At 44.2% G+C, this 14,919-nt stretch overlaps 2 protein-coding genes across 3 annotated transcripts in view; one reads left to right on the forward strand and one right to left on the reverse strand.

Annotated features, from left to right (window-relative positions):
* Positions 1 to 5,690, reverse strand: part of Ell2 (elongation factor for RNA polymerase II 2) — a 69,079-nt gene extending 63,389 nt beyond the window's left edge. The window contains exon 1 of one of the 2 annotated variants that reach the window (XM_052159398.1): positions 5,426 to 5,690. In XM_052159398.1, the coding sequence (XP_052015358.1) occupies positions 5,426 to 5,572 (147 nt within the window). In that variant the 5' untranslated portion in view covers positions 5,573 to 5,690. The remainder of the gene's footprint in view (positions 1 to 5,425) is intronic. The other variant, XM_052159399.1, reaches the window with a different exon arrangement.
* The window catches only part of LOC127666532 (high mobility group protein B2-like), a 147,128-nt gene continuing 135,111 nt past the window's right edge, over positions 2,903 to 14,919 (forward strand). The window contains exon 1 of the mRNA XM_052159400.1: positions 2,903 to 3,188. Coding sequence (XP_052015360.1) covers positions 3,125 to 3,188 — 64 coding nt within the window. The 5' untranslated portion in view covers positions 2,903 to 3,124. The remainder of the gene's footprint in view (positions 3,189 to 14,919) is intronic.

A 14,919-nucleotide genomic window follows, 5' to 3' on the forward strand; every position in this document is an offset into this window, starting at 1 on the left:
TAAAAACGACCTAGCACTGACTTCCTCTGGCCCTACCATCAACTGCTTGGCAAGTCCTCCATCATGACTTCTGCAATCTTCCCAGAGTGTGCAAGAGACAAGTGACAAGGCTGAGCCTAGGGGCTGTCCTTGCTGAGAGTCCCCGGAAGCTATTCTAAGAATTCTATATTCCTTTTCAATGATTTTTTTTAACATGTTCCAACCCTTCACATATGTTCTTTTCCTCTCCTCCCAATCTGGGTGCCAAGGTCCCTGGCATCATTTTAGGCAATCTGGCTCCTATTTTTCTTCAGGAAGGAGCACCTCGAACTGAGTATGAGGGCAAATGTTTTAAGTAGTACATAATTGGGGCACTAAGTTATCTTTGTTTGATTGATTGAAAGTGGGTCTAAGATAAAATTAGGTAACACTTAAATTAACCTGGTTACACACAAATGGAACCTACAGCAAACTTCATGGTTTTACTTAATAAGCACATTTGACAACACTAGTACTGCTGTGACAGCAAGTCTAGATTCTGAGGTGGCAGCCAGAGAAGAACATCTGGATTTACAAAGTAGATTACTGAAAACTAACAGACATAATTAATAGGGAGCGACAAGTAAGGAGCATGGGATAATTTTCTGTGTCTTACCACGGGCTGAATCAATGACTGAAGCATTCACCTGGAGGACAGCCTGAGGCCTGGGGCCTGTCCAGGGGACCTGTCAAAGCAAGGACTACAGAAAACAATCAAGTGGCTCGCCACCTGGGGCCACTATGAAGGACAATGGCACAAGAGGCTGATTTGAGACTCTATGTCTTGATTACAAAGAATATATAGTTTTTTTTTTTAAATACAGATGAGCTCTTCACTCAAAATTAGGTAGAAGTATACTTGTAAAAATTTTTCAAACTAACATTTTTCTAAATGACACTAATCAAAGCAAAATAGTAATAATAAAATGATAGTTTTAAGCCAATAAAACTATTGGTGACACGAGATTAACTGAGCTCTACAAAAAGGCAGTGGCTACCTGATCTTCAAAGATGGAAAATAAAGAGCTGTGCTCCCAAACATAACCAAGTTCAACTTTCATGTTATACTTGAGAAAGCATGAAATTTAAGCCAACTACTTTTGAAGCTTTTTTGGTCAGCTTTTTTGTTTTGTTTTGAGATTCATCTGCCTTTGCCTCCCAAGTGTTGGGATTAAATAAAAGTGTGCACCACCATTGCCTGACTACTTTTGAAGATTTTGGCAAACATTTTTATAAAAGGCTGAAGGAAGAGAGCTACAAGTTTAAGATCTGCCTGAACTACATAGGAAGTTCAAGGCCAGTCCTAGTAACTCAGTAAGGTTCTGTCACAAAGGGACAAACAACAGAAGAGGCAAATTAGCTGCTGGAATACAGCTCCACTGGTGGCATGGCACACCTGCCTAACACAGGAAGCCCTGTGTTAGATACCCAACACTACTTCATGCTGCATGACCTGCAATCCTAGTACTTGGTAAGTAGAAGCAAAAGGATCAGAAGTTCAAGGCCAGCCTCACTGATATAGCATTTTCTAGGCCAGCCCACAATGCAGAAGATTCTTTTTCCAAAAGGGGTTTGGGCTCTAGTTCAGTGGTAGAAAAGAGTGCTTGCCTAGCACTCTACATTCAGTGTGCAGCCTCAGAATCTAAAAAAAATGACCAAATGTATGGGATCAGCAATAACAAAATCTAAAAACAGTATTTGGAAATGTTTTCTTATCTAAGTATATCATTAAAATGTCAAAAGAAAAACGCTAAAAATAAGGAAGTCAGCTAAAATGTATGTTAATTTTTATATAGTTTGACATTTGGGGAAAATATAATGTAATAATATAAAGCATCTTTAAACTGGTTCCCTCTTGCAGGTGTGTGCAAAGGGACAGTCAGCAGACACGGCCTCCACCTGTACCTCTCAGCATCCCATGCCCATTTACGGTTTTCAGAGCTCTTCTCTGACAACTGAAAACTCGTATATTGATGGCTAATCAAGTTTGTGTTTTGAAACTATGAAGAATTAAGATCTGAAGAAAAGCAAGATTTCAGTATCTCCACCAGATTCTGTTTTGATAAACCATGAGAACTTAGTATATTTACTTAATTACTATCTCAGAACTATATCATTTGTCTAAATCATAGCTTATACATTCCTAACTCTCCTTCTGTGAAGCTTTATGTCAAATGGATTATTTAAAAGAGCAAATGAAACAGACACTATGGACAAATAACTCCTGATGCTCAACTTAGCAAATAAAGTTAACACTTCTGGCCCTTAGAAAGTTCTTAAAAGGCCATCATCTCTTTATAAGTCAGGCGCCCGACTCCATTAGTACGGACATGGTAGGAACAGTTTTATATAAGAAATAAACATCATCCCCAGTGCAGAGTGGGGATGCACTGAGCCATCTCAAAGCATTCTCTTATTATCTATTGAAGCTGACAGTCTCAAACAGCACTTACATTTAAAGTCATGAACCCTACTTCTAATGATGGAAAGTAAAAAAGACCAATAAATACGTTTCCACTGAAGGATAAACGGGTTCTGGGAGATGCCCACTGCTATCAACTGCATCAGCCCTGGTCTATACGAACCAGAAGAGGTACCCAGGCATGCTCACAGGGGATTTATGCTAAATATTCCAGAGTACTTTGCTTTAACTTCTTCCCTTTTCCAAGGTTTTACAACAAGGTCATTTTCACCCTAAGGTAGACTCGATTTCCACACCTCTTAACAAGTGTCTCTATTAAAAACAAAACAAAACAAAAAACCAAAGTATAGCTTAAGAGAACCAACGAGGACAGGAGCTGGTTAACTGAGAACAAGGCAGTGTCTAAAGAAAGGGCTGAGTCGGCGTGTTCAGCCCCACCCACCCGCAGTATGCCACATTTAGAAAAGTGGAGACTCAGGACTGATCCAATGCACTAATTTACATGACAGAAGTGGAAAATGGGTGAAGGTGGTACCAGGGACTAAGGCCAGTTCAGAACAAAGTCATGGACTTCAGTACCTTTAATTAAAACACAAAACATTAAAAAAAAAATCTAAGCAGAGAGCTATCAGAGAACAAGATTTGATATTCTGTCTCTGTTAAGAAACATATAAACAGAGGTGAATGGGGTCCTTTAACCTTAATTCCAAGTATGAAAACATCAGCCAGAAAGGAAGGCCGCACAAAGGTAAGAAAACAAACTCCCTTGCAGGGCCCCAGCAGACACTGGGGTGGGGTGGTCTGCTGCCTCAGTTATCCTAGGCAGCACCTTCTCTCTTCTAGTCTCTCTTCACCAATTCCCTGAATCAGTGTGTGGAGCACTATCCCAGTTTAAATGTATATTTGCCTGTGGTTTTCTAAAGGGGCTGATACCCCACCCCCACCCTGTTCCCAGAGTTCACTTTCTACCCCCTCTATCTCAGCCTTTCTGTATCCTCAGGCCTGTTCTGCTGTCTTTTTAATTGGGGGGCTAGGCTCCACATCTACTAATCTCCCTTCTTCCCACTGTCATTGCTTCCTATGCCCCTGGAACCCACAACCTTCTCTCTCCATCTTGCACAGCTGAGTATCTCTGTCAGCCTTGGCACCCCGGCACCCCTGCCTGCCTTTCCCCAGATGGGCCTCCCACTTCATGCTGGTGCTGGCCTCTTTACTTGTGAACCTGCCCGGAGAGTAGCTACCAGCAGCTTCAGTTTTGTTATTTGTATCTTTGTGTCTCTACACTGCTCTCCGAGCCATATGAGGCCATCCCCCTGGTGGAAGGTGCATTTCTCCCTACACTTGTACTCCTCCCTGTTGCCTTCCCCTCAGTCTCCATAATACTTGTCTTTATTTTCCACCATATGCTTCCCTGTGCATGATACGTGTCCAATCAATTCTTTGGGAGCCTCTGAGAGCATATGCTCTGGATCTTTCCTTTTCTGTCATGTGAACTCACATATTCCCAAGATGTACACAACTGTTTATGCTCTTCTCTGTGTGTATGCATGTGTGTGGGAGCTTCTGGAAGCTCTGCTGACCCAGGTTTCTGCCTCTCATGATGGTTCTGCCTACGACTAGTTTTCTCTGTATGCATTTAAAGTGCCTGGCACTAGTGGGAGCTCAACAGATGTTAATTCTTTTCTCCACTTTTAGCTAAGTATGTGAGGTCCGAGACGGGTGTCCCTCTGCGCCTGTTTTATGAGACATATTGGAATATATTCTTTAGTAGGCACTGAACTTTTTGTTAAAAAATCCGGTGAGGTGTAGCTCTTTCTGTTTCTTTCTCTGAACAAAATGCCCCCGGTACTTCCATATGGCAGTGTTTCCCTTCGACAACACGTCCACTTCGTCTCCCTACTCCACCCACCCCCATTCCTTTACAAGTCCACAATCATTTTCCTTAACCCCCCGGCTTGTTAAACTGTCATTACGGCGCCTTTCTGTGTGAAAGTTCCTGGGTTTGGACTCCAGCTACAGGGTACGTGCCTTGGAGCCTCTTCCTGTAGTGGAGACAAACGCTCAGAGTACGGGATAAGGGGGAGACCCAGGTTTCTCTCTCTGGGGCCCAGGAAAAGAACAGAATCTCATCCAGTCAGCCGCTCGTCTCTCCGCAACCTTCGGGCTTGCTGCTGGCCAACAGACAGCGAGTCAGCACTGGACGCGGCGCGCCTCTCTGGGCTCCGCGGAGCCTCCGAGAATCCCTTCTCCCAGAGCTTGCCGTCGTTTCAGGCTCTAGTTGATTTCGAGTCGTCGGGGTCTCTCCCCGAGGTGCGGTGTCGGTCTGCGGGCACACTGTGCGCGGTGCGTCCCCGGGAACCCGACCCACAGAGCCCCCGAGTCCCGGCGAGTGCAAGGTGTGTCCCCTCCCCCCCTCGCTCCTCGCTCCCGGTGTCCCGGCCTTCCCGAGTACACCGTGTACACTCCCGCCTACACTCGCGGGGTGCCAGTGTCTCCGAATCCCTGAGAGTACGAGTTGTGTCCTCACCCCCACGGAGGACCGCCGCCCCTTGCTCAGCGGCTCAGCCAGCCCTCGGCGTTTCCCAGAAGACTCCGACCGCTCGCGGCCTCGACCCCCGCTTCTTTACTGGTAGCTGCGCGCGCCCCCTCCGAGGGTAGGGCGGTCGCCACACTTCTCTCCCCAGGACCCGGTTCCTCCGCGGGACCCAACAAGCCAGGAACCCGCGGGCGCGGCTGGAAAGTCCCGCAGCGGCCGCGCAGCCCCCGCCAGGCCGACCCCGCCACCAGGGGCCGCCCGCCCGCGCCCTCGAGCCAGCCGCCCGGGACCGCGGCGTCGGCGTCCCCCCACCCCCCGGCGGGCCTCGCTCCCTTCGGCGAGTGCCGAGGCAGCAGCGGGAGCCAGCGCCCCACCGGAGCGGCGCCAGGCTCCCGGAAGAAAGATCAGTGGCCGCCGCCTCCCCGAGCGCTGCCCAGCCGGCCGCTCACCTTGTGGCTCTGGTAAGTCTCCAGCGCCCGGATCGCCGTCTCGGTGAGCTTCACATGCAGCACGGTGATGTTGTCCTGCCCCAGCCGCCCGCACGCCAGCCCGTACCGCTGCTCCTCCCGCAGTCCCGCAGCTCCCCCCGCCGCCATCTTAAACTCCCCGGGGTGCCGCCGCGGACGCCGCTCCGGCTCCTGCCTCCACTGCGGCCGCGGCTGCTTGGGCTCCTGCAGCCGCCGCCACAGCTACGGCCATCCCGCTGCTGACGTACTGTCATATACTACGCTCAGCTAGACCTCGGGCTTCCACAGCCGCCGGCCGCCCCACCCCCGAGCCCGCACCCCACCCTGGCCTCTCTGCTCATTGGTCTGAATCCCCACAGAGCCGCCCTCATTGGCTGCTCTTCACCTTAAGGGGGCGGGGCCCAAAGTCGCAGGAGTTTTGCTCTCCGGACGGGACGTCCGACAGAGGAGAGGTTGACGTCGGGGTGACGCGCCGAGTTAATCTTATTTGACGTCATGCCTCGTTTTGGCTCTCCTGCGGCGATTGGCTGGACTGATTTGGCGATCTCCTGCTAATTGGGTGTCAAGGTTACTAAAGCCTAAGTCTGAGCCCCGCCCCTTGAGAGGTAACAGTGGACCGAATGCAGTTAACCATCAACTTGTTCATGTCAGAAGTGAAGACCCTCATTCACTAGGGGTGAAGGCAGGGCAGATGACCAAGTGCGGATTTTGTTTCCTGACAGCAGCACAAGCTTTGGACCTTGATATGCCTCTGTGGGGTGGACCCCGTAGACAGTGTCTGGAGAGCTTTTCCTTAAAAGGAAGTTCAGTACTGGGGTGGAGCGGAGATTTATTATTTGTTTGCTTGTTTGTTTGTTAATTCCAGACTTGAAATTACCAAATCGCCGGGTGTGGTGGCACATGCCTGTAATCCAAGCACTCTGGGAGGCAGGGGCAGGCGAATTTCTGAGTTCGAGACCAGCCTGGTCTACAGAGTGAATTCCAGGACAACCAGGGCTACACAGAGAAACCCTGTCTCAAAAAAAAATCAAATCCAAAAAACCAAAATAAAATAATAGAATAAAAAAATAAATTAAAATAAAAATAAAAAAAATAAAAGAAAGAAAAAAGAAAAAAATTACCAAGTCATCTGTAGTCTTTAGTAGCCATGTGAGACTGTAGAACTACTTAAGCACAAAATTATACCAGTGGATCAACTGTGTTTTGAGTAGTGGGCATGATACAATAGAGTTGTATCTCAGAGTCTTTCAAAACCAAATCATATGTGTGTGACTTCATAGGAATGGAATTTTCACTGGAGCTCATCATATCAGGGTTATACCTTTTTATAATACTGTTTGGGGTTTCTTCTTTCAAAGGCCCTGGAAGAGTAGAACTGACCTTGACCTAGGTGAAAAAAAACCCAATAATACCACCCATTCTCTGAGACTTGTTTGAGGTCTGTGCGGTTCCTTTGACAGGGCTGTGAGGAAAACCTGGTTACGCTTCAGGCTAGGAGGTGTTACTGAGGTTAACTGGAGGAGATAAAGGCCAACCTACAAGGAGGCTTGACTTAATCTCCACTCCAGTTCACACTACGTGTGGGCACGGCTAAAGGGGGGGGGGGGCTACAGTAGTCCTCTTTAAACCAAGTGTGGACAGACTAGATAGGTTTCCCCTGAGAAGGTCAATTAATTGGATGATCAGAAACACAAGACAAAAGCAAACAATTGCCAAGTTGAGGCTGGGAGATTGACTGTGGAAGGTAGGTTCTAGGCCAGCCTGGGCTTCATACTGAGTCCTGTCTCAGAAAACAACAACAAAAGCTAAACAAAAAACAAGTGAAAGATTTAAAAGCAGGCATAAGCACTCTGTAAAGATATCCCCTTTTTGTTTTAAAAGTCAAGTCATTCATTATTGTAAAACCCTACCATGTATTTTTTGGAATTCTCTTTATAGGCATTTACACAGTATTTTTCTAGCGTTTAAATACAGTTTGGGCCATGATTGTCCCTAATTCTATATCTACTCCACACCTTAGTAAATGCCCTCCTTTCCAGACCCTCAAGCATTATATGAATGCGTGCTATGAAAGTCTCAGAAGGAATTCTTTCTGTAGTTTAGAGATTAAATAAAAGCCTGAGTATCAAGTCTAGTTTCATCAGATCACTTTGTAGATTGTCCTAATTTCAGCCCACTAGTATTGGTTCTGTTAACCCATGGTTTCCACCTGTTACTTTGGTGTTCATATAGTGTCAGTTCACGTAAATTCATTGAATAAGGAAATTAAGGCAATAACAAGGAGTGAATTAAGAAATTTACAGGGCGCTGGGGAGTGGTGGCACATGCCTTTAATCCCAGAACTTGGGAGGCAGAGGCAGGTGGATTTCAGAGTTTGAGGGCAGCCTGGTCTACAGAGTGAGTTCCAGGACAGCCAGGGCTACACAGAGAAAACCTGTCTCAAAAAAAAAAAAAAAAAAAAAGAAGAAGAAGAAGAAAGAAAGAAAGAAAAAAGAAAGAAAAAAAGAAAAAGAAAAGAAAAAAAGAAGAAAAAAAAAGAAATTTACACGGCAAAATAAAAGTTTCAGGTTTTCTTATAAAAAATGCCTGGCTCACATATATAAGTGAAATATAGTCAGAAAAAGACTTCTATGTGAATATTTCTTCTTGTTTTATTTCCTTCTTTAGGGAAGAACTTAACACATATCTAACACCTTAGTTATTTGGGGGCAGGGTAAAGATGGAAATGGGGGAGGTTTGCCTAGAACAAGTTAAGCCTGTATCCCACTGCTTTTCCGGTGAGGGTGGGTAAATCCCCACCCACATGACTTCCTAACTTCATCTCCTCTTACTAAGCATTCTGAAGATATCCAAAGGCTGGGGAAGTTTTGAGACATCTAATTTCTGCCCTTTTCTAGAAGCTGATTATTATCTTCATTTTAGGTAAATTTTTCTCACACCTTATCTTTATTAATGGGTAATGTGATGGTGTAGTGTGTTACCGTTAATTTGCATGGATTTGTTTGTTTGTTTGTTTTTGTTTTTTGTTTTTTCGAGACAAGGTTTCTCTGTGTAGCCCTGACTGTCCTGGAATTTACTCTGTAGACCAGGCTGACCTCGAACTCAGAAATCTGCCTGCCTCTCTCGCTGAAGTGCTGGGATTAAAGGCGTGTACCACCACTGCCCAGCTTAATTGCATGGAAGCAATCTTCCGGCATGCCAACTTAGCACTGTTCAACAGACATTTTGATTGATTATGCCCATACAAATCAGTCAAGTTGTGCTGCCTGTATGAATACTTTGAAAGAGGCTGACGAAAGTTATCCTTTGGGAGGGTCACCACTGTACATATGTTTTCTGTATCTTTGTTCGGATTCAGTTTAAATGATTAGTCATTGAATGCCAGATAAGTGTAACATATTGTGGAAAATTTAAATATTAAACTTATGGTTTCCAGGGGAGTTTTCAGTATAAATGTGAATGAGCCAACAGACAACAAAGCAATTAGAGAATTAGTAGATGCTAATTTGGATATGTTAGTGATAAGATTTAAAAAAAATGCAAAGAAAAAAGTCTAGAAGTTTTTGTGGAGGTATTAAGATTTTTAAGGTGTCTTGAAGGCCAAGTAAGTTCTTGATATGTTGATTGATACAGATGGAGAGATATCAATAAAACTTAATTGTAATAATCACTCTAAACAAACCCACTCATTTTATGAATGAGGAATCAGAGACCCTGTTAATTTTAAAGCAACCTGTCTGGCTCATTATAATTGGAAGAAGTGGGTCTGAGTCAGCTATTTAACCTACGCCTATATACACTGAGTAGATATTGTTGCATCTCAGATTTATAAAGGGAAGCAGTCTGAGGCAGGACCTACTGTGGCTCTGAGGTATACTTATGCCGTTCAAAGAGAGGCCGCTTGGCCATTAAGAATTTTCATACGGTCACCCCTCATCTCTGGTTGCTACATATTTAGCAACTATTTCAGATGTCTCTGATATCTTTAGGAACCATATGATACCCAAATAAGTGAAACAGACCAAAATGTCATAGGGATGGTGCTGCTAGATTATAATGAGTTGGACGTATTTAAAAGCCTGATAATTTCTTGGTTCAGCAGATTATTTTAAGTGAGCGCATCCAGTGTTGACAGATTTAATCTTTAGCATAGCTAGAAAGCAATAATATTTATATGAAATCTGTGATTTTTATTAGCATCTAGCCAAACATTTTAGTGTATATTTTCTGTCCAATAAAGATTTTAAGCTGGGCATGGTAACAAGCTTGCTTATCCTAGCACCTGAAAGGATAAGACAGGAGAATTCAGAGTTCCAGACCAGGTTGGATAAGAGTAGGGGTTGTTTAATAATTTCTTGTTAGGAAGTATTAGAGATGGAGTGTTATATAAATTTAAAAAAACAACCAGAGAATCTAAATTGAAGTGAGGTTCAGCAAACATCTTGTATTTCTGTAGATTGTGTGTTTATTGAGGGAAGGATTAAGAGTGGTGCTTATGTGGATGTTGGGAAGGGAGGTTGAGTCTTTCTGTAGCCATATATACAAAGAAGACCCAAGTCTAATGGTTTTCTGGAAGAGACTGTCCATCACAGCAGTCTTTCAGGTACTAGTTCCATGTGCCCTCTTCTATACTAGGACAGTGCATATCCTGGCACAGGCAGCCCCTGCTTCCCACAGGCTAATCCTCTCTGACCATCTTTCTCTATAGTTAGTCTCCAAGGCTCTTTGCTCATTTTAGGATAGTCTGAGTCTTTTGTAAATGTTTGCTCTAAGTAGATGAAGACAACGTTTGGTTAGCCTCTTCATACCCTATCCATCTACCCAGCATTCCTGCTTCATCGTCTGTTCGATTGCTTCCTTCACAGCTGGGGCTGAGTAGTGATGTGCAATAGAACAGGACAGATGCAGATGGATAGTGTAGATGTATCTTTATTCTTTTTAGATTGATCGAACTCAACAGTTCTCTTTTAGAGATATAATCCTTCATTTTCACTAACAGCATTCTAAGCTGTTTACTGCTATAAAGGTGGTGTGGGACCTGGAGAACGGAGTCAATAAATAAGGCTGGCTAAAGTGTCATCAAATAGCCAACTTTATTCAGAACACCATACAATTTATATTCTGAGAGTTAAAAAGAGTCACACGAGTAAGTGAAGTGTACATTCACAACGGCCAGTCACACGGGACAGGCAAGCAAGCACATGGCAGAAATGTGTTTTTTTCCACGGAGGCATATAAACAAATAGCAATAGCCACTCCTAGTAAATAATCTGATGTAAACTCACTCCTATCCACTATACCTGGGAGGGACAAGAAAGCACAATCCAACAACAACTCTGTGGTTTTGATGAAACCAAGGTCCTAAAACTCTTGTCATGATTTCTTGGAGTTTTTCTCACAAGCACTCAGAAATCCCCTCAAACAAAAAGTTCTTTTTCTCTAATTTTGTTTGTTGGGTTTCTTTTCTTTTCTTTCTTTCTCTCTTCCTTCCTTCCTTCCTCTCTCTCTCCCTCCCTCCCTCTCTCTCTCTCCCTCCCTCCCTCCCTCCCTCCTTTCCTTCCTTCCTTCCTTCCTTCCTTCCTTCCTTCCTTCCTTCCTTCCTTCCTTCCTTCCTTCCTTCCTTTCATCTTTTCTCATTAGAGAACCAAGCTATAAGAGGTTGTTTTCCCTTTGGAAAGAAAAGTCATATTTGGCCGGGCAGTGATGGCGCACACCTGTAATCCCAGCACTCTGGGAGGCAGAGGCAGGCGGATTTCTGAGTTCAAGGTCAGCCTGGTCTACAGAGTGAGTTCCAGGACAGCCAGGGCTACACAGAGAAACCTTTTTTTGTTTGTCTTGAAAAAAACAAACAAAAAAAACAAAAACAAAAAAGAAACGGGATCTCACTGAAGAGCTCAGGCAGGCTTCAAACTCCCATTTCCAATCTCTTGAGTGCTGAGAATACAGTCCTGTCCCACCATACCAGGCTTACTAGCTTATTCTTGATAAGACCTTATAGTTTAAAAGCAGTTAAGTTATATTATCTCTGCATTTCTTTCCCCTAGAATATTGTAAGGTAGCAGCTACTGGTGTAGACTCTTGTGCTTGAGATCAGCAAGGCTCAGAGAGGCTGTATGTGGTCCACATTATGAGTAATAGAACCAAGCCAGATCTCAGACTTTATTTTCCAAATCTAGCAGGCTACTTTTGGACATGACTCTGAGATCAGAAGAGTTAAACTGAAGATGCCACTTCGGTCTACTGTGGGTGCATTGGGAACTGTTTTTGTTGATGCTTTTGAAAGAACACTGAATTATTTGAACTATCCCATTTCATGCCAACACTTAACATCCTTCTAAACATCAAAATAGATCCACTCAGCTTTGGTGACTTTAGTGAGATTTATGAAAAGTATAATTTGTGTTGCATTACAGCCTTTTGTGTAATAAATGTGCAGAGCATCTATATGCTCATTTGAAAAAATCATGATCATTCAAAATGATTGGATTTTATGGTTGTCATATCTTGCATATATTTCTCATCATTCATTTCTATGATTTATTTGACAATGTGTCTTTAGTCAAAAGTACCGCAATAATGTCACTTGTTCCCATGGAAAATGCCAGTTACTTTGTGTTGTAAGTACAGAAAGAACAGCGATTCTTATTTCTAGTACTTACTATAGCAACAAGTATACAAAAAGTATAGGTCGCCTATAAACATGGAAGATTATTTTGATTCAACTTAGAGGGCTAGAATCACAGCTGTGATGGGTCACATTTTATCTTCAATCAATTATTCAAATACTGAATCAAGTAGCTGCTCCTTGGCCTTTTATAGTATACTATTTGGAGACCTTTTGCTAATGCTTGGAATTTGGGCATAAGCAACATGATACGTTTAGGTTGGATACTTACAGAGCTAGAACTAAGCAGTGGAGTCTAACAGGAAGTAAGCTACAAGGACGAGGCTTGTTCTGTCAGAGGCGTTGTGTAGACATCAGTCGGTGAGGCTTGTTTTGTCAGAGGCATTGTGTAGACATCAGTTGGTGATGGCATTCTACATTGCTAATAATCTTTCAGCTCCGTTTATAAGGAGAAACTTCATGGAAGAGTTAGCACTGGGGTGTAAAGCTTGTATTTGGAGCTAAAGTGTCTTCCCACAGGCTTACAAATTCAGTGCTATTCCCAGCTGCTGATGTTGTTTTGGAAAGTGATGAGACCTAGTCAGCAGACATAAATACTAGAGAGGCACTTGAGGATGAGGGTGTTTTCCTGGTTTCCAGTTTGCTTTCTGACCTTCTGAAATGTGGGTCTCAGCTTCTTCTAAAGATACTTTAGTATGAACAGAGCCAACCGGGCTACCGTGACTCCCCGCTGCAAGGACTAGTTGATATCTCCTTAGACCGATCACTAAAATAAGCTTCTTCTTCTTTGAGGTACTTCTGTCAGCAGACTGTCACAGTAGTGGGAAAAAGAACCCAGGAGGTTTTAGTTGTTTTGTTTTCTAATTTATTATTAATTTTTTGTATTTAATCCTTTTTACAGTCCAGACTTCATCCCCCTCCCCATCTGCCCCACCCCAAGACAAGCTCACCATCCCATACCTCCTCCCCCCCACCCCTGTTCCCATCTCCAAGAGGATGTTTCCACCCCCTTCCCCATCCCACCAGACCTCCCCACTCCCTGTGGCCTCAAGTCTCTGGAGGGTTAGGTGCATCTTCTCTGACTGAGCCAGACCAGGCAATCCTCTGTTGTATCTGTGTCAGGGGCCTCATATCAGCTGGTGTATGCTGCCTGGTTGGTGACTCAGTGTCTGAGAGATCTCAGGGGTCCAGGTCAGTTGAGACTGCTTGTCTCTCTTCCCATGGGGCCACCCTCCCCCTCAGCTTCTTCCAACTTTTCTCCAATTCAACCACAGGGGACCCTGGCTTCTGTGCATTGGCTGGGTTCTAGTATCTGTGTCTGATTCTTTCAGCTGCTTGATGGGCCTCTCAGAGGGCAGCCATGCTAGGCTCCTGTCTGTAAGCACACCACAGCCTCAGGAAGAGTGTCAGGGCCCCGGGGCCTCCCCCCCCCCCATTGGGCTGTATCCCAATTTGGGCCAGTCACTGGACTTCCTTTCTCTCAGGCTCTTCTCCATTTTGTCCCTACAGTTCCCCCAGAAAGTAACAATTCTGGAACTCAGGAGTTTGTATCATTGATAAAGTACTACAACATTTTATGTGGGAAGATGTTGAGGAAAGGAGAGTAGTATTTTGGTTTAACTGGCATGTGAGACACATAAAGGTGCTTGCAAGGGACTATGAAGAGAATTTTCCTGTGGTTTACAGACACAGACAGGCAGTGGTGGTATGTATCTTTAATCCTCACATGAAGAAGAGGTAGGGGTTCAAGAGCAGCCTGTGTTACAGAGTGAGTTCCAGGACAGTCAGAGCTACACACAGAAACCCTGTCTTGGGGCAGGGCAGGAGAGTTGCACAGACTTGTTAGCAATGGGGAAGCAGTAGAGGCTCTTGACTGGAACTGCAGTGCTCTAATCCAAGTTGGAACTATTCAGGAGACTGAAGAATAAGTAATGAGTGAGAATGGGAGATGCTTGGGCAAAGAAGCCACGTTAGGAAGGAAACCAATCCCATTGTCAGGTACTGATGATGAACCCCATAGTTACATACTGATGATAACAGAGAGGAACAGGAGGCTATGAGAGGCTCTAAGAGGGCTGAAATGGCTGGTTTGCCAAGGCTGCTTAAGCATGAGAGATGCATATGTACTAGAAATTCCTACCTTTATGTCTGGTTTCCTAGGAGATGTGATAGGAAAACTAATAAGCAAGTCAGGAGAGCCAGACTGTATTAGAGGTAGTGCTGGACTCAGTGCCTGGCAAGCATTTGAAAATGTAGGTCCTGGGCCACAGAATCTACCCCTTTGTAATAATAATAGTTATGAAATTGAACAAGTTTGCTGAAGGAGATGATGAGGCAAGAGAATGGGGAAGGAGAGAACTGGAGAATCTATCCAAATCTCAAACCTACTGGAAGGGATACACACCTCTCTTCTATTTAGAATTATGGATACGTGGACTACTCATAATGACACTGATATTTGTTGCTCTCTCTCTCTCTCTCTCTCTCTCTCTCTCTCTCTGTGTGTGTGTGTGTGTGTGTGTGAGTGTGTGTGTGTGTGTGTGTGTGTGTGTGTGTGACCCTATGTGTATTTCTAAGATTGACATTATTTTCAGTCACTTGGGTACAGACATGTTATGTTTTTGAAGTGGAAGAAAAATGAGTTGGATTCATAACTGTTCTTTGGTCATTATGATTATTTGGTAGTTGTGGCTTTGCACCCCTCATAAGACATTGGTGTAGGCAACAGTTGGGGAGATTGATGGCTCTGTGATCTGGAAAGTACTGAGGACAAAAGTGGATACTGGAAGGTAAACAAAGACCAATGACCAGAGGTAGTTTTGTACTAGAAGTTTCAAACAGGATTCTCTAG

Source organism: Apodemus sylvaticus, chromosome 16, assembly GCF_947179515.1.
Source record: "Apodemus sylvaticus chromosome 16, mApoSyl1.1, whole genome shotgun sequence".
Classification (NCBI taxonomy): domain Eukaryota; kingdom Metazoa; phylum Chordata; class Mammalia; order Rodentia; family Muridae; genus Apodemus; species Apodemus sylvaticus.